The sequence below is a fragment of the Daucus carota genome, chromosome 3, assembly GCF_001625215.2.
Source record: "Daucus carota subsp. sativus chromosome 3, DH1 v3.0, whole genome shotgun sequence".
NCBI lineage: Eukaryota > Viridiplantae > Streptophyta > Magnoliopsida > Apiales > Apiaceae > Daucus > Daucus carota.
This window is the reverse complement of record NC_030383.2, coordinates 53,926,592-53,944,487: the sequence shown is the minus strand read 5'-3', so window position 1 is coordinate 53,944,487 and position 17,896 is coordinate 53,926,592. Positions and strand designations below refer to the sequence as shown.

General features: G+C 33.3%; 3 protein-coding genes across 3 annotated transcripts; 2 read left to right on the top strand and 1 right to left on the bottom strand.

The window, feature by feature from the left end:
- Window positions 1-205: 205 nt before the first annotated feature.
- Window positions 206-2,641, top strand: LOC108213193 (cytochrome P450 CYP72A219-like). The gene is made up of 5 exons (XM_017384965.2): window positions 206-565; window positions 700-920; window positions 1,021-1,265; window positions 1,382-1,766; window positions 1,992-2,641. Exons 1-5 carry the CDS (start codon window positions 493-495, stop codon window positions 2,415-2,417), a joined length of 1,350 nt encoding a protein of 449 aa, XP_017240454.1. The 5' UTR covers window positions 206-492; the 3' UTR covers window positions 2,418-2,641.
- A 2,878-nt stretch (window positions 2,642-5,519) lies between these two features.
- LOC108213317 (small polypeptide DEVIL 11) lies at window positions 5,520-6,448 on the bottom strand. Its single transcript, XM_017385098.2, has one exon. The coding sequence runs from the start codon at window positions 6,283-6,285 to the stop codon at window positions 6,025-6,027; it is 261 nt and encodes an 86-aa protein (XP_017240587.1). The 5' UTR covers window positions 6,286-6,448; the 3' UTR covers window positions 5,520-6,024.
- A 7,992-nt stretch (window positions 6,449-14,440) lies between these two features.
- On the top strand, window positions 14,441-17,896 carry LOC108210465 (protein FIZZY-RELATED 3). Its single transcript, XM_017381762.2, has 10 exons — window positions 14,441-15,139; window positions 15,787-15,909; window positions 16,001-16,105; window positions 16,287-16,466; window positions 16,552-16,614; window positions 16,704-16,898; window positions 17,053-17,154; window positions 17,234-17,296; window positions 17,411-17,479; window positions 17,573-17,896. Exons 1-10 carry the CDS (start codon window positions 14,582-14,584, stop codon window positions 17,624-17,626), a joined length of 1,512 nt encoding a protein of 503 aa, XP_017237251.1. The 5' UTR covers window positions 14,441-14,581; the 3' UTR covers window positions 17,627-17,896.

The window sequence follows — 17,896 nt, the reverse complement described above, 5'->3', positions numbered from 1 at the left end:
TAGACAGCGAGTGGAGTACATAGCGAGTGGAGTACATAAGCCCCTTTAGAAATAGGGGCGAACTGCAGATAGGCAACATGACCTATGACATTCACATAAAAAAACAAGAACACCGTAAAAAATTGATGCGCGTAAAACATCATGGTTATAATTGACCATTGACCATTTTACTAATATGTGATTTTCTGGATAAGAAAATACCTTGATACACAAAAGGAAAGAATAAAACACAAAATATGAGGAGAAAAAACTCTGTAATCGGTAGAAAAAATAAGTATAGAGGGGGAGTGAATATAAGTGGCAACTGGCAAGTTTATTGGAGGTGAAGAAGGGAGAGATGCATATGGTATTAAAAAATGATGATTCCATATTTGGTACAAAGAGATCAAGATGTTGAAATGAAAATCTTTAGTTATACATACGAATGAAGTGTTGATCTCGTTCATAATTGACAAGATTTCATGTGTGCTTTCCTTTCTTGATGAGAACCTCATGACCATTTTTCTGCTCTCTGTGTGGTTGGGGTCAAGACTGCTTGTATTAGCAGACAAGCTGCATGAACAGTGTAACTACTCCCCTGCAAAATGTGTTAATTTCGGCGATACATCGATAATTTTGCAACCCTCTTTTCCTTCAAGGCTTGTGTGTGCTTTCATTTTATAAATGGCTAGCTATGACCAGGTTTAAATTTGGTTGCAGGGAAGAAGTCATTTTTATGGCTTGGGCCAATACCAGCTGTCTACATTAGCCATCCAGATCTTATAAAAGATGTCTGTAATAAGTTTTACGATTTCCAGAAGCCAAAGGGAGGTAATCCTCTGACTAAACTTCTTGTTGGTGGACTTATAGAAGCCGAGGGAGATAGATGGGCCAAACACCGCAAAATCATCAATCCTGCCTTCCATATTGAGAAGTTAAAGGTCATTCCTTATCCTAATTATCGTGTTTGTCTACATATTATGTTTTTAGGCTATCACTATGCAGGCACTGAAATTGCTATTTTTTGATGTTTGGAAACAGAATCTGTTGCCAGCATTTTACTTGAGTTGTATTGAGATCATGCACATATGGGAGAAAATGGTTTCTGCAGAGGGTCAATGTGAGCTAGATGTATGGCCTTATTTACAAACTTTAACAGGGGATGCCATTTCGCGGACTGTTTTTGGTAGTGATTATGAAAAAGGAAGGAAGATTTTTCAACTCCGAAAAGAATTAGCTCAAGTGTATATTCAAGCTGCACAATCAGTGTACCTCCCTGGAATGAGGTTATTTCTCCCTGTGACTGTCCTCTTCGTTTCCCCCTTGATTTTCGTGTGTTACTAGTGTAGCTTTTGCAGTGATCACTTTGCTTGCTTTGATTTAAATAAATTGTTCAATGTAGATATTTGCCAACTAAAAGAAACAAAAGGATGAAGAAGATCGCTGGGGAATTGAAGAGCATAGTAAGAAGTATAATTGACAAGCGTCTAAAGGAAATGGAAATGGGAGAATATGTCCATAATGACTTGTTGAGTATATTATTGCAGTCAAATTCCGAAGAAATTAAAGTAAATAGAAACAAGAATTCTGGAATGAGTGTCGATGAGGTTATTGAAGAGTGTAAGCTCTTCTATTTTGCTGGACAGGAGACAACCTCAGATCTACTAGTTTGGACAATGATTTTATTGAGTCAGCATTCGGGTTGGCAAGAGCGAGCTAGGGAAGAAGTTTTCCAGGTCTTTGGAAATAGTAAACCACATGCTGATGGCTTAAATCACCTCAAAGTTGTAAGTTCTTTTATTGCATCACTATCTAAATTTAAATTACTGTTATGGTCCGTTTGAGAATCATGATTTCATTTGAAATTCTGAATTTGAACAAATAATATGTTTAGTATAAACCTTGGAATTTGAAATGACAATTCAAATCCTGTCATTTGAAATGAAATGCATGTTACTAAACGCCCTCTTATTTTAATCTCAACCTGTAAGCTCATGTGTCCCGATATGCAGGTGAATATGATTTTGCTGGAGACTCTGAGATTATACACGCCTGGAGTTGTACTTAATCGCGCTATACTTGAAGACGTTAAATTGGGAGACATGTCCCTCCCATCTGGAATCGTGCTAATCATTCCGATCATCCAATTGCATCACGACAAAGAAATTTGGGGGGACGATGTGAAGGAATTTAAGCCAGAGAGATTTGCTGAAGGAGTGCTGAAGGCAACAAAGGGAAAAGCTGCATATCTTCCTTTCAGCACGGGACCGAGAATTTGCATAGGACAGAATTTTGCAATGTTGGAAGCTAAAATGGCGATATCAATGATTCTGCAACGCTTTTCTTTTGAGCTTTCACCATCTTACACACATGCTCCACAGACCATCATAACTCTTCAGCCTCAGTATGGTGCAAACTTGATTCTAAAGGCACTCTAGGAAGTTGTCATGTAATGCTAATGAGGAGTATTTTACTATTTTGACGTTTATTTTGCTATTCTGATGTTATTGGAGTACATTCCTCCTTTGAATTACTAATTCACAATTATGCCGTATCCAAATGTGGATTATGCCAACCCGCCCCGCCAACCCGTCAAGGCTCGTCATACCGTTATGAGTTACCGTTTCTCAATCCTACATGGCACGGTCCGTCTACTTAGTAATGCCGGTTTCATATCCTGGTGCAACGAGCACGATCTGTTGTTGAACCGGCTCGAATCACTTCAATGTATCGGATGTCATATTTAGGAAATATGGCTTCAAATATCATTTTATAACACTACATTATTTAGCGTTTACAAATTATTTTAAAAAAAAACATTAACGCTACACGATACAACGGTTATCTTTTTTTAAGCCCAAACTCACGGAAACACCTGCAATCTAAAAAACCTAGGGCTATACAATATAATGTTATGAGTTACACATTATATAAAGTAATGTTTGTAGTCCAAACTCATATAACATAACCTTTTATTTTTACAAACCTAACCTTATATGATCCGGCATTTTAGTGTAATATCTAGGGCCATATTTTCACAATATAATACGCCCGTTTGTTTAAAGACCTAACCTTATATGATCCGGCATTTTAGTGTAATATCTAGGGCCATATTTTCACAATATAATACGCCCGTTTGTTTAAAGGAAGTGAAAGTTGTTTCTGACTTCTATTTTTCTTGACCTATTTGTGTAAATAAGTAGAAGCACTTTTAAGAAATTGAGAATGCTAAATTCTCTCTCGGAACTTCTAATTCTCTTTCAAACATTACATCTCAATTGAAGTGGATTACAATTGGAGTATAAAATAATAAAGCGGGATTATAATAAAATTATAATTTTCAAAGTATATATGAAAAAATGATAAAATTTAAAAATTTGATCTAAGGTATAAAATTTAAAATCACTTTAACTACAATATGTCAATTTTCAACTACTCTATCTCATCAATAGTTTATGTTATTAATAATATTATTCTTCCTCTATATAATATTTTAATATTATACAAGTTGACTTGAACTTAATAACTTATGCAAAAAATATGTATATCATATGAAATTATATTTAATTTTCTACTATTCTTATAAATGTCATAAAAAATATTAAAGTTCAAAAGATAATTTATATATTGTTTCGTCTGTCAGTAATATATTATTTTTTATATATTGTATCATATAAAATATAAAAATTTTATTGTGTGTTTGTCTTTATTTTATATTTAATATGATAAAATTCTTAGTTAAGATGCAAAGTTTCTAGATAAAACAATAAGTTAAGGGACCGAAAACTGAGAAGAGTACTGGTACAGAAGGGTAGATTAAAAAATTAAAAATGAAGAGCGTGAGTGGATTCCAGCTCATTCTGTGCATTTTTCTGTATCCGTCTTTGTACGCCTAGCATTACTCCAACAGTTTTGTGTTCATGAAATCGCCAACTCTGTTTGAAGATTAGGCAAAGTGGCAAGCAATATAAACCATTAGAACAATTATGATACGTGAGATAGAAGTACAGAGAATGAGCTGGAAATGGCTTGGATTATTATACAATGATTGTAAGCAACTGTATTGCAGCCAAATTAATTGATTGAGAGAATAGAAAAGCCAAAAATCCAGGAACAAAGATAAGAAGGATATGAAATAACAAGTGCCTTGACTTGGGTCTGCAGGAAGGCTAGACCCTATAGCCTTGTAGATTCCTTGTCAGCATGCGTCCTCTGCCACCTAACAATTCTTTTATTTTCATTCCATTGCGAATTCAATTATTAGTCGTTTACGAATTAAATTAAATCGTACAAACGATGACTTTGATTTTGAATCAGTTCGTCCAAAGCTGTTTGTCCTCTTCCTCTCAACTGTACAATCAGATATTCAATCTTCAAACATTAAGCAAACTTGGATGAAATAAACTTGAGGGAGAGTGAAATGAAAACGACAATAATGACTAAATTACAGCTTGACAATTGTATGACCTGAATGATCCTCGTAATTTACATGGATACGAAAGTTTTGTGACTTTTAAAATTTATGCGAAGATGGTATTTATCCAATACTCCTTCCGTTTTAATTTACATGTCTACTTTTTTTTTAAAAAAAAATTTGTTTCAAATTATTTGTCTATTTCTACTTTCAATGCAAAATCATATTTCCAAAGTCAATTTTAAATCACATATCTCTTATTTATATTTCCTAGATCAATCTCACTTCACATATTTTGATCAATTAATGCAATTAATTTGTGAACATCCACTTTTCTTAAACTGTGTGATTTTTTTAAAGTGGACATCTAATTTGAAACGGAGGAAGTATTTTATTTGATTTAATATTCTTGTCCAAAATTTTATGACCTGGATAATTATCCTACAGGCAGCACAGGAAAAAGATTAATGGTTAATTTAAAAAACTAAATTATAATTTTATCATCTTTAAGTTATTTTCTAAATTTAAGATATATATCCCCTATGTCCCTCTCATATTTTTACAATTTTTTTTGTCCTGCTCAGGCATACATTTTAACATGCAAAAAAACATAATTTCATAATCTATTTTTAAAAATTTTCTGTCTTGTATAAGAATTTAAATATCAAATTCTTATTCAAAAAAAAAATTCAAAATAATTTATCAATAATATTTTATAAAAATATTAAAATATGTGCCAAACCCCGTCTTAATATAAAGAAAGGCTTATCGAAGCGAGGCTCTTCTAATGATCAGCCTGTTAGTTTATTTTGATGCAGTCTGGGTTATGTTTTAGTAGTTTTATGGCGCGTGGCGCCCTGGATTTTGGCTTCTTTGTTTTCTGATGGTCCAGGTTTAGGTCTATGGTCTTTTGTTTATGTCGCGTGGGTCTTGTATCTTTGGCTACTATCTTATCTATTAATATATCTCTGCTGCTATATAAAAAAAAAAGCTAGTTGGGCTAAGCTTACAGCCTAATCAGCCTAATCAGTGACATACTAACATTTTAACATAAACCCTCAAATTTGTATGAAAATGTAAAAATCTGTTCCCATTAAAGTATAAAACCTCCACAAGGACCACAACATGGGTAAATAGCAGTAAAATTCATTTAGAAAGTGAAGGACATCCACATTTTTTGACCATTTCACTTTTTACTACTACAGTTTCTGCAGCCATAAATCTTGTTAAGCAATAAATAATATATACAAATAAACCTTGTCAGCTGCGAACCGTGGTTCCACAGTGCCACACATTGATTAAAATCAACCTTATCCCTCTACTTACTGAGCTTGAAGCCTTGAACTACCCTGACTAACTCTACGTTAGTAAAATCACACTTTCACACAACTCAAGTATGAAGATTGAAGAGCAACAAACAAATTAAACCCAGAAACAAGATATTTTCAGAATCAACATTTTAATATTTTCTTTTAATTAAAACATTTCCCTTATCAATCTTGTTTAAACTCCTAGTTACAGAGTAGTGATATAGCCAAAGAGACTGCAACAAAATCTACCAAAAACAAAACCTCATATTTACATGATATGCAGATCTTCAGCCTCTTCTCCACCAATATATATAATCTTGATCAAGAATCAGAGAGATTATCTCGCCAGCAGATGAGCATAGTCACACAGCGCCTCATGATATAAAATCTAGCTCTCTGTTCTTTCACAAGACTAGCACACTTTCTTGTGAACCCACATCTCCTGCTCTGCTCATCACTTGATGCTCTTGATTTCGATGAAAAACTAACTCTCCTGATCAGACCTGATGCTGCACTTCTTGACCCTTCTTTTCTCGACAACTTCCACTTCTCATCCAAAAATAACTCACCGGATATCGCCATCAGACTAATATCCGTCGCGTTTTAGGAGAACTGATAACTTAAAAGAACGAAATTTTAGTACTTTTGCTGGGTCTGGAGAAAATGATAGAAGGGGCAGCTTAGAATATATAAGGGAGAAAAAAAAGGGAATGGAGATTGGGATGGCAGTGGTTAGCACCTGGGCATCTTTCTTTTAACTTACATGTTTTTGTCTATAAGTTTCAACTTTTCAATTATTATAATAAAATCTAGTTTTATATGTGACTAAAATAAGTTTAATGACGGAAGCATGGCATAGTCAAAGAGGTACGGAGTTAGTTTAAAAAGATTAGCTAGAATTTTTATTAAGAGGTAGGTTTCCAAGACACTCAAGTAGACGTTTGATTAAATGCAAGTAATGCAGAGAAAGCAAAAAATCTCACTGATTTTGCTGCGGTGACTGAATGATTCAGAGCGTAGGATAGGGGGCTAATAGATTCAAGTAAATTCAGATTACAGGGCTATGAATTGTCATATTGATATCATAACAAAAGCCTAAAAGAGGATAGGATAATCTTGCTGTATTTTTCTTCATAGGGAATGAGAATTACCGAATGAATTCGGTTATGTAACTACTGTAATAGTAAGTCCTAGAAAGATGTAGAATCACAAAGATCTCAAAATCATGAATAAGATATGATTTTTCGGCACTCGTAAGATATACCCGTAAGATATATCGGATATGTTAAGTTTGGTTTCGGGACGTTATTGGACTCGTATTTGTGCAATTTTTTTTCTGACGAGGCAGGTGAAAAAAGTGCAATTCCAGTTGAGATTCAGAAGGCCCCTGGTCATCTTCATCCTGTTAGATTTTGGACCACAATGGGTAAATGCCGCTAGTATATTCTTGCTCATGTTAGATTGGAAAAGATAGAGCAGAAATGCCTTGAAAGAGACACGACCCGAATGTTATATCGTAATCATGTATGACTTGTAAAATGAGTTTAACAGCCCTGAATCATCATGATACATTGGCCGAATGAGAGAGGTTATTCTGTACTGAAATTCACCTGGTTTTTCAAATTTATTGATGAAAATTTGTTCATGGTGGATTTTAAGAGGACCATTGTTTTTCTTCTTTAAAGTCGCAGCTGCCGAATCTTTTTAATTCTTGTGATTTTATCACAGGCTGCACACGCGGATTCAAATATTCAAGTGTGGGAATCGTTTCGGACATCTTAAGAGGATATGTCAGATGATACTGTAACTTAGCTAAAAAATTAGTATGACAATATTAAACATTTTTTATTTAGCTTTTTAATTACTGATTTCCCTTTTTTCTATTGGTATTTGATTAATTTTCTTTGCAAGACAGATGACGAGAAATTAATACACAAGAATCAGCAAAGTTATTTTCAAATCGAAAATCTGAAGCTCAACCTCTTGTTTAGCAAAGATTTATATATTCACACTGAACTAAAAAATATGTAAAAAATCCTGACAAAAGGAAAAATATGTAAAAAGTTTAAATGTGAATTTCAATATTCCAATTAAATATTTAAATACAAACTCGGAAACTTAACTTATCGGAAACAAATAATTATATATTAATCATTACGTTCACTCATAGATATTAGATACCTTGAAGTTTTGCAATAAATATCGGGACGAAGGGGATGCCTACGAAGTTATGTCTACAAGTAGCTTGAGTGTATCTTCGGAGACTGTAAGAGTGTGCGCCAAGTATGAAGAAACGAAGAAACATGTGAAAGAATAGCAATTTGGTTTCTTCGAATTTAAATTTTACATTTACGCATTCCAATCTTATACGCATCTCACTTGCGTTGATAAATGATAAGCTTTTCAACAAAAAAGCAGTTTAACTTTAGGGGTGCGAAAAGTGGTTTGTTTTCATTATGTTTGGATTGTATTTGATGGTGTATATGTTGAGAATTATTGGTTTGGAGTTTCGGAAATTTTTTTAAAGTTGAGCCAATAATAATGATAAGAACTCACGTTTCACGATCAAAGATTGTTTATCCATTGAGATTAATACTTTCGTCATTGTCTATGACTAACATCCGGCATATATAGCTCATCCAATCTCTGTCATGAGATTAGGATGGGGATTTTTGAGCAGTTGTCTAATAATAATTTTCATGTGATGAGATCAATTGTGATTTTACTGTTTTCATGCATGTTAGGTGTATCGTTTGGAAAATTTATAATTTCCTTTTCACTTTTAAGAATTTTAAATTGTATATGTTAAATAATCAAGAAACAAATGAGTAAATTATTTTTAGTATATTATTTATTTTCCTAACCTGATTGTATCGGAGGTTCGGCTTTTGCTGATTATATGATGTTCTGATTAATGAAAGTTTCTTTCTTTTCTAGAAAAAAGACACAAGTGATGTATTCAATTGGAATTTTAAAAGATATTCTTTCATTCATGAAATTCGAGGGTATTCAACTTGGGTTTTAAAAAATAAGTCAGAATCTTGAGGTATTCAATTGAGAATTTAAACTATACTACAAAATTTGATGGTATTCAATCAGAATTTTTAATTATGCTATAAATTTGATTAAATGTTGATGATTTTTTTCAAATTTTATAAAATAATGAATTTTGTGGGACTGTTCACTATATTTTAAGTTTTTTGAAATTCCACCAAAATCCATGAGATATTGTATTGTGCTTAATTTCTAAAGAATCTATATCAAATCCGCGATATTTTATCAAGAATCCGCATAAAATCAAAAAACATACAATCCATTAAAATCCATAAATTAAAAACAATAAATTAAAATTTCAGTAGAATAAAGATGGAATTATGGTATTTTGATTTAGTTTAAAATAAATGTTTGCTATGAGAATTTATTTATAAGTGAAAATAATTTTAATTTATGTATTTGAATATACTTTTTATTTTTATAACTCATCAATTATATATTATTAATATAATAATAAAATATTATAAATTATCTTTTAAAATAATTTTTTACATTTCTGTAAAATCAAATTTCAAAATGTAACAATAAGTCAATTTTTTCAAAGTTTCCAACTTATTTTGATCGAACACTGCTTCACATCCAAATCCAAAAAGAAGAGAGTTACCCGAAGATTCTGACTTATAAATCGGAAATTGATTTATAATACATTTATACAAATAGAAGGGACTTTTTTTTTTTGTGTGTGTGACAGAGGTCAACAATAACTTTGAAATATGTTTTTAAACTGATTTCACTCTCTTTAATATATTTAATTGAGAAAATGTTCACATCGCAACAGAATATCATCTTCTCTACAATTTTGAAATAATAATTTCGAAATAATTTGCAAAGCAATGCTTACCACCAGACATAGGGCTTGTTGAGATTGGACATATAAATGGCACAGGTATGGAGGATGAATATGGCAGGTGACCCTAACTCACGTTGATTACTTCACCAAACGAGCCCCATTTCTTTTTGTTTACTTTTACACACGTGTCGGTCGGCACAATCATAGTGTTGTGTCTCCCCCTCTCTCCGTCGTGGTTCGGACATCAAGTCTTCCATGTAGCTGCACATTACATGTTCATGTTTTGTTACTAAAATCTCAACTCCCTGGTTCTACTCGACCTCGATGAAAATTTCATTATACTATTGAACAGCCCGTATCGGATTCAGAATTTGTAATCACGGGACTCACTTGTAACTTTAAAAAAAATCATAAATTAAAAAAAACAATTCAATTTATTAACATACATTATTTGATTTATTATAAATAACATAATGAAATGTTTGAGAACTTAAATTTTATTTAAAACTTGAATTTGATTAAAAGATATATTTGAATATACAAAAAAAAATTGAATACTATTTTAATGCTGAAAATTCGAAATGACATCTCAAATCATGTCATTTAAAATCCAAAATTTAAAATGAAATATATATTTCCAAACACAATCTAAAAATAATTTTAGTTACTTACGGGGACAAAATTAGTTTTCACAACATTTTATATGTACAAAAGTTAATTTTTCGATTTTTTTTTAAAATTTGGGCGACTACAGTTAGGATATACACGATGCGGGTTGACGGACTTTATCGACCCAACCCAATTAAATTGGGTTTTCAAAAATTCAACCCAACACGAACCGTATAAATTTGTAACTCAAATCAGTTTGTAGTAGTTAGGCTTGGATTGGTTTGGTTGGATTAATAAATACTATAATTACTAGTGTCAAACAGATCTTCAACAATCAATTTTTTACACTAAAAATTTAACAAGTAACAAATAAGTAGTAACAAATAATGAACAAATATATTCATGAATTTAATCTCATATTCTCATTTATGTTTGTTTGCTACTTAAATAGATAAATTTAAGCCCATAAATACATTTACTTAACGAACAAACAATATTCACGTGTTGTGTGCTCCTAAACAAATATAATCGTGTTGTGTGCTCCTAAACAAATATAATGATGAATTTAATCTCATATTTTCATTCATAAATTTAATCTCATATATACTTAAATAGCAAACAAAATTACTATATTTAATTTAAGAAGCACACAAATATAGTAAAACTAAATGGACTAGACTAATATGTGATGAAATGGATAAATTTTAATATGTTCACATATTTTTCAATCAGGTTGTGTTGGATCGGTTTATAAAACCCGAAACTAATGTCCAACCCAACTAAATCGGGTTATTTTTTTTTTTTAATCTAATTACTAATCGGGTTAAAAAAATTATATTTGAATCGGACGAATATGGTTGGTTTGGATCGGATTGATCAGTTTCGCCGGTCCGCGAGCTTTAACAGATCGTCCGAGAGTACACGAGTTTTGGGTGTTCCGAAAGTCTCATTCCGTCGCTGTACACGAGAATCAACCATCTTTTTTGTTTCGGTTTCCTAAACAATAAAGCTCCTATACTTCGGTAACAAATTTCGAAGTGCAAAGCGAGCTTTTGAATTCATAAGCAATCAAAATAATTTAGCATTTCCTTGCATTTTACACATTTTTATAGTAGAAATACTCATGAGGATGCATGCATGTAGCCAAGCAACACATCGTTCAAGACAGTTCTCACTTCTATAAACCGAAAAGTTTACGGACAAAGTCACCTCCTTCTTAGCCTAAATTCATCAATCATTGGCTCTGTATCTGCAATTCAGTCCTTAATTAAGTACACTCTTTTTACACAAAGCTACATTTTAACTTAATTGTGTCACAGATTCCTTGCAGATTCAATCTCGAATCTTGATCCTGAGTATACTTCACGAGCGCTACATCAGGGTTTCAACATATGCACAAATATGTGCTTGATCAGGACGGAGCCGTAATGGACAGTGAGAATACTTGCTCCCGGTAAATTTTATAAAACGTTTATATTTAGTTTGTTGAAAATTACGACTTGAACTTAAAATTCTAGATCCGTCCCAATGCATGACTTTTAGTTTTTCTTTTGGTAGTATCTTCAACCTAGTAAGCATTCTTTCAGACTTGCTGAGATAAAATATCATGAGACGCATGAGGTAGACAAGCCATTCATCTTCCCATACTTAACGAGTTTTATAAGGATTATTCATTGAACATATCGTGTTCTATGACTACATAAATGAAAGCCATATAATAAGTTGAAGACAGGTTCAAACATATACATTTACATGTTTCATGGATGTTATACTACTAATTGAAACTATTGGCATGCCATATGTTCTTTTTTAATTTTTACCTAGATCTCCGGTTTTATCACAATTTCAATCAGGGTTGATTCGAGATATTAAATTTCTAATGGTTCATGTTGTTTCTGACTTTCTGTAGCAAGAAAACCTTGCAAACTTATAAATTAGTAACCATTCTCATATAAAATTTGGAATGGATCCGAGTCGGATTGAGGACTTAAAAAGATCCGGCAAAGTAGATCATCTTAATATAAGATGAGTAGTATGACAATCAATCATCTTCTCATTTTTATATCTGTTGAATTTAGAGACTAAAACATCACAAAACATAAAATATAATCTGACAACAAAAATTATAAGTATGGTATCTTATATTTTATATTTAAAACACATCGATATTTCAAAATTAATCTGACAACAAAAATTAAATATTAATAAATATTTTTTAAAAGTATAAGTATAATAAAATCTAATAATAAATATATATGGTGAAAGTAGGTAGATAAAGTTAAAAACAGAACTCAATAATATGTTATACTTATACACCTTACCCTTGATATGCAGTTATGCACAACTGAAAATTTTTAGATTTTCTAATATGGATCTGACTGGCTTTTCCAAAATTGGGTCGGGCCTAGTGGATTTATTCTAAATTATCCAGACCTGTTTAAGCCCGTGGATAGGGATGGATCCGGATTTTCAAATAATTTTGATATTAATAATTTCAATTTTTTTAATAACATTTATCTAACAAAAAATTAGACTTTTACCTGAGATGTAATCGGATATGTGTGCGACAATTCACTTCACGGACGAAGTCGCTATTTCAAGTCCGAGATGACGTAGTTGTATTTGATCATCTCCAAGAGAAATTTGTAAAATTGTTAACTATAATCATCGGCTATCTTCAAAAGTGCGATAATTAACTTCACAGACAAGGTCGTTATTTTAAGTCCGAGATGACGTAGTTGCATTAAAATATTTCCAAGAGAGATGTGTAATAATCATTAGCTATCTTCATAATGTAAAATTTCTGCTAACACTGAAAACGTGTGCTCCAAGAAGCGTATAATTGTGATTAAGTAAAATTAAATTATACATAAAAAATATATTGATTCAACAAAAATATAGCTCATCAAATATGATTTTTTATATTTTCTTGCTAATGGGTGAATGGTTGGAGTGTTTCAAATTTTACATATCCTCTAAAAATATAACTAGATGACACATAGATGTGAATCAGATGATATAGAATGATATAACTAAAAAGTTTATACCCTTGGAGATGCTCTTAGGGAAATGAAAAATTCAGACTCCACATGAGATTTCATTCAATTTTAAAAAAGTTACTCCCTCCGTCCCTTTTTACTTGTCACTTTGAATTTTTGCACGTAACTTAAGTTGATTAAAAAACATAATTCCGCTCATTATTTTTAAAATTTCTTTTTATGAATAAAAATATAAACTATAAACTTTAATTCAGAAAAAGAAAATTTTAAAAATAATAAGTAGAAATATGTTTTTTAATCACTTTAAGTTACGTGCAAAAAGTCAGAGTGACAAGTAAAAAGGGACGAAGGTGGTACATAATATATGAGTATATTCAGGTTTTTATTCAAAATTTTCAAAATATACTCAGAAAATCTATATTTTTATCTGGTCGGGCTGGGTTTTTTTTCAAACCGGTCTAAATATAGGATTTTCCGGATTAGATTGAGCTGAACATTTGTAAAAAATATGTGTCCTATCATACGTGCAAGCGAATCCAATTTTTTTTTAAAATTTCCCGGCTTAAATTGGTTATGCATTTCGAATTCAGATTTTTAGAATTTTTGCGCCAAGATTACCCGACCGTGAAAAAACTGCGCCAAGATTACCCGACCGCGAAAAAACTGCGGCAAGATTTTCCCGCTCGTCATCATGACAATTTTTTTTTTAGGGTTAACGGTATCACTAATTTCTACTTTATAATTTTCTTCATCTTCATGTGTGAAGTTAAAGCACCAAAATACATGTGCAACGTATAATATTTCTATCTTTATATAAAGCATATAGCTATACAACTTCAAATTTGAAATAATACAGTAGAGATAAAGTTAAAGAAATAAAGTATACACATCCATATAAATATTGTCAATTATTAACATACAAAGTTAAAATAGATTTGGAGTACAGTTATATTGTTGAATATGATAATATAATGGTTATGAAATAATGATATGACAAAACGATTCGAGAAGGAATAATGATATGAGGTGAAAAAAATGAAAATTTAAAAGATTAAATTATTTTAAAATAGAGTAATGGCAGCCTAACTAGCAACAAATATTACTAGGGAGTAGGGACACTGCCTCTATTTCACTAGCATTTGAGGCATGAAGAGAAATATATATCCATATTTATAAAATTAATCCCAACGGCTAGTTAAACCAGCTCCTTCCAAACCACACCTCCCTGCGAATCTGACCGTTGCAATCAAAATATAACTTGAAATCAGCTCCAATCAAACCCAAAATTTGTTCAACTCAAAACCCTGAAAAACCCTTCTCAATCTCTTCTCTTTCTTCTCAAAATCGTAAGATCTACCAAGAAAGAGAAGAACCCATTTTCCTGATTTTCAATCATCTGTTCCGCAAACTCGAAAAAAACTAAAAAATGGATACGATGGACACAAATCAAAGGCGAAAGAGCGGGATCAATCTCCCCTCTACAATGACTGAATCATCACTCCGTTTACAAAACTTCACACCCTCTTCGCCTTGCACTCCAATTCGCAATGCCTCGAGTTTTCTAGCTTCCCCAAGAACAATGTCACCAAGAACAATTTCTAATTTAACGTCTCCATCGAAATCAGGGTCTTGTAGTGACAGGTTCATACCGTGCAGATCATCGTCGAGGCTGCACACGTTCGGGCTAAATGACAAGGCCTCGCCGCTTAAAGAAGGGGGGAATGAGGCGTACACGAGGTTACTGAGAAGTGAGCTGTTTGGATCTGATTTTGGGTGTTCTTCTCCTTTTGCAGGTAATGTCAAGGGGTCTGGAGGGGGATCACCGATGAGTCCGGGGAGCGGGAATATGTTGAGGTTTAGGACGGATAATACGGGGGCTAATTCGCCTTATTCGGCTTCCAATTTGGGGCATGATGGTGGGTTTTCGAGTGAGTCTACGACGCCAACTAAGCCGCTTAGGAAGGTGCCCAAGACTCCCCATAAGGTTTGCCTCACGGACATAACTTGTTGAGTTTGATTTTAATATGACTTGCAATGTGTACAAGCTTGTTGGTTTGCCATTTTCTACTGTTTATGAACAACTTGTTTGCTTAACTTGACTATTGATTATATCGTGATGAATAATATGATTTACTGATGAGAGCAGAAATTGTTTAGTTCAGTGGATAAACGGCTGTTTGAGAAAATGATTTTCTGCCCTCTGCTGATATCGGTCCAACTATTTTGTATCTGTTTTTGTGTCTTAGCAGCTAATACGGTGGAAAGGGACAAAGTATGTATTTACTTTGCTCGTCATACTTAATACATTCACTGTTATTATGCCTCGAGGAACAAATTTTAGTTCTGATCGTATTAAGTTTTATACAGTAGGAAAGGTCGATTATACGGAAAAAAAAATTGTACTTGTGAGCTCGGTTTTGGAGTAATGTAGAGTGCAAGGCCCAACTAACTAAACCATTATTTAGTTATATATTAATTAAATTCAGTTAACTAATGCTTGTAGATGGATATTGGGGTCACTAGTCAGTCTAAAGAATGAGCAGAAAACTCCAAGTTTTGATTTATTCCAGTCAAGTACAAGTATTGCCTATAACTTGTTCTATGTGCTAATTCATGGCTATAACTTGACAGGTTCTTGATGCACCTGCCCTCCAAGATGACTTCTACTTGAACCTTGTTGACTGGTCCTCCCAAAACGTGCTTGCTGTTGGATTAGGCACATGTGTTTATCTGTGGACTGCAACGACCGGTAAAGTAAGTTGGATTGAATGTTATTGATTCATTTGCTTTGACTAAAATTCACAGTAAGAAGTGCATATTTTAACAATTGACTATATGTTCTTAGGTGACAAAGCTGTGCGACTTGGGACCTAGTGCTGGTGTGTGCTCAGTTCAGTGGACTAAAGAGGGTTCATATATCTCCATTGGAACAAGCCTTGGTCAAGTTCAGGTAGTTTCTTGTCCCTCAGATGTGATATGCATGCAGCAATAGTTCTTATGTATTGGTTTTACACTTCTATGCACTGGATATGGACATCGAGGATGTGAATTTGCTCGTTTAGTTATTTGTAACCACACTTGTTGAACTTCATGTTAACTTGGGTTTGTATTCTTTATGTGCTCTGCTTCAGATATGGGATGGAACACAGTGCAAGAGGGTTCGAACTTTGAGTGGACATCAAACAAGAACCGGGGTGCTGGCCTGGAGTTCACGCATTTTATCTTCTGGAAGCAGAGACAGGAATATCCTTCAGCATGATCTTCGCGTATCTAAAGACTACATCAATAAACTTGTTGGCCATAAGTCAGAGGTTAGTAAACAGATAAAATTGTTAAATAAACACTAAACATCTCGAGCGTTAATTCTTGAACAATATGTAACATTTCATTCCTCAGGTGTGTGGTCTGAAATGGTCTCATGATGACCGGGAACTTGCATCTGGAGGCAACGATAATCAGGTATATTCATTTATCAGCTCTAAAACTTCTAATGTTAGATGCCTTGTTGTCAGATAATTAGCTGATTGCTTTTCCAATGATGTACACAGCTACTGGTATGGAATCAGCATTCTGAGAAACCACTCCTAAAACTGACAGAGCACACGGCTGCAGTTAAGGCCATTACCTGGTCACCTCACCTGAGTGGCCTTCTTGCATCTGGTGGTGGAACGGCTGATCGTTGCATTCGCTTCTGGAACACTACAAGTGGCAATCAGCTAAATAGCATCGACACCGGGAGCCAGGTTTGTCCTATGTTCTGGCCATTATTACTGTAGGCAAAATGGTGCATCGCCTTTAAACCTTATGATTTTTGTCTTGGTACTCCAACTCATCCAAGATATAGGAAGGAGATATACAATGTTAATGAGCATATATTATATTGTGTTCCATGGACAGGTCTGCAATCTGGCATGGAGCAAGAATGTGAACGAATTGGTTAGCACCCACGGGTACTCGCAGAATCAAATTATGGTTTGGAAGTATCCATCAATGGCCAAGGTAATTATTAGTTGGACCTTTTTTATATACCCAGTTCCTTGTTTACTTGGCTGAAGTTTCTGATTTGTGATACATGCAGGTTGCCACCTTAACTGGCCATAGTCTGAGGGTACTCTATCTTGCCACATCGCCTGATGGTCAGGTAGAGTGATACTTTCAGTAACAAAAAGAAATTGTTGTATTCACTATTGATTTCGCTATTGAGTTATTTTTTGTTCCAAAAAAAAAAACACTAAATTTATAGAATGTTTTGCAGACAATAGTGACTGGAGCAGGAGATGAGACGCTGCGCTTTTGGAATGTCTTCCCATCCATGAAAACACAAGTAAGTTGCACACTAGTCAAATATAAAAGACCTTGTCCCTTCAAAGTCAGTTGTGCATTATATTTGATCTTTGCCTTTTCTTTCGCAACTCAGTCACCAGTGAAGGACACTGGGCTATGGTCTCTGGGAAGGACAAGCATTCGGTAACAGAACTCAGTGCACTGGATATATATGTATATGCAATGGATGATGTGTCCTACTCTGTACAAAGCATCGTCCACAATGTAAAGACTTTTTGTTCTTTTTGCCATTTTACCTCTTCAGCACAGACAGAAACAAGTGTGATAGAGTTTACTTTGTGAAAGAAAGATATATAGTGAATTATACAATAGAAATACTTCCTTTTCAAGGGTTTGTAAAGTTTCAGCAGCAGTAGACTGTTTATATATAAAAATTTTTTGTTGTTGTTTGTGAGAA

Coding starts and splice junctions, on each gene's coding strand:
- LOC108213193 (XM_017384965.2), top strand. CDS start 493: ATGACCATTTTTCTGCTCTCTGTGTGGTTGGGGTCAAGACTGCTTGTA. Junction 1,266..1,381: donor GTGTACCTCCCTGGAATGAG/GTTATTTCTCCC, acceptor TGTTCAATGTAG/ATATTTGCCAACTAAAAGAA. Junction 1,767..1,991: donor GCTTAAATCACCTCAAAGTT/GTAAGTTCTTTT, acceptor CCCGATATGCAG/GTGAATATGATTTTGCTGGA.
- LOC108213317 (XM_017385098.2), bottom strand. CDS start 6,285: ATGGCGATATCCGGTGAGTTATTTTTGGATGAGAAGTGGAAGTTGTCG.
- LOC108210465 (XM_017381762.2), top strand. CDS start 14,582: ATGGATACGATGGACACAAATCAAAGGCGAAAGAGCGGGATCAATCTC. Junction 17,155..17,233: donor AGTATCCATCAATGGCCAAG/GTAATTATTAGT, acceptor TGATACATGCAG/GTTGCCACCTTAACTGGCCA. Junction 17,480..17,572: donor TCCCATCCATGAAAACACAA/GTAAGTTGCACA, acceptor TTCGCAACTCAG/TCACCAGTGAAGGACACTGG.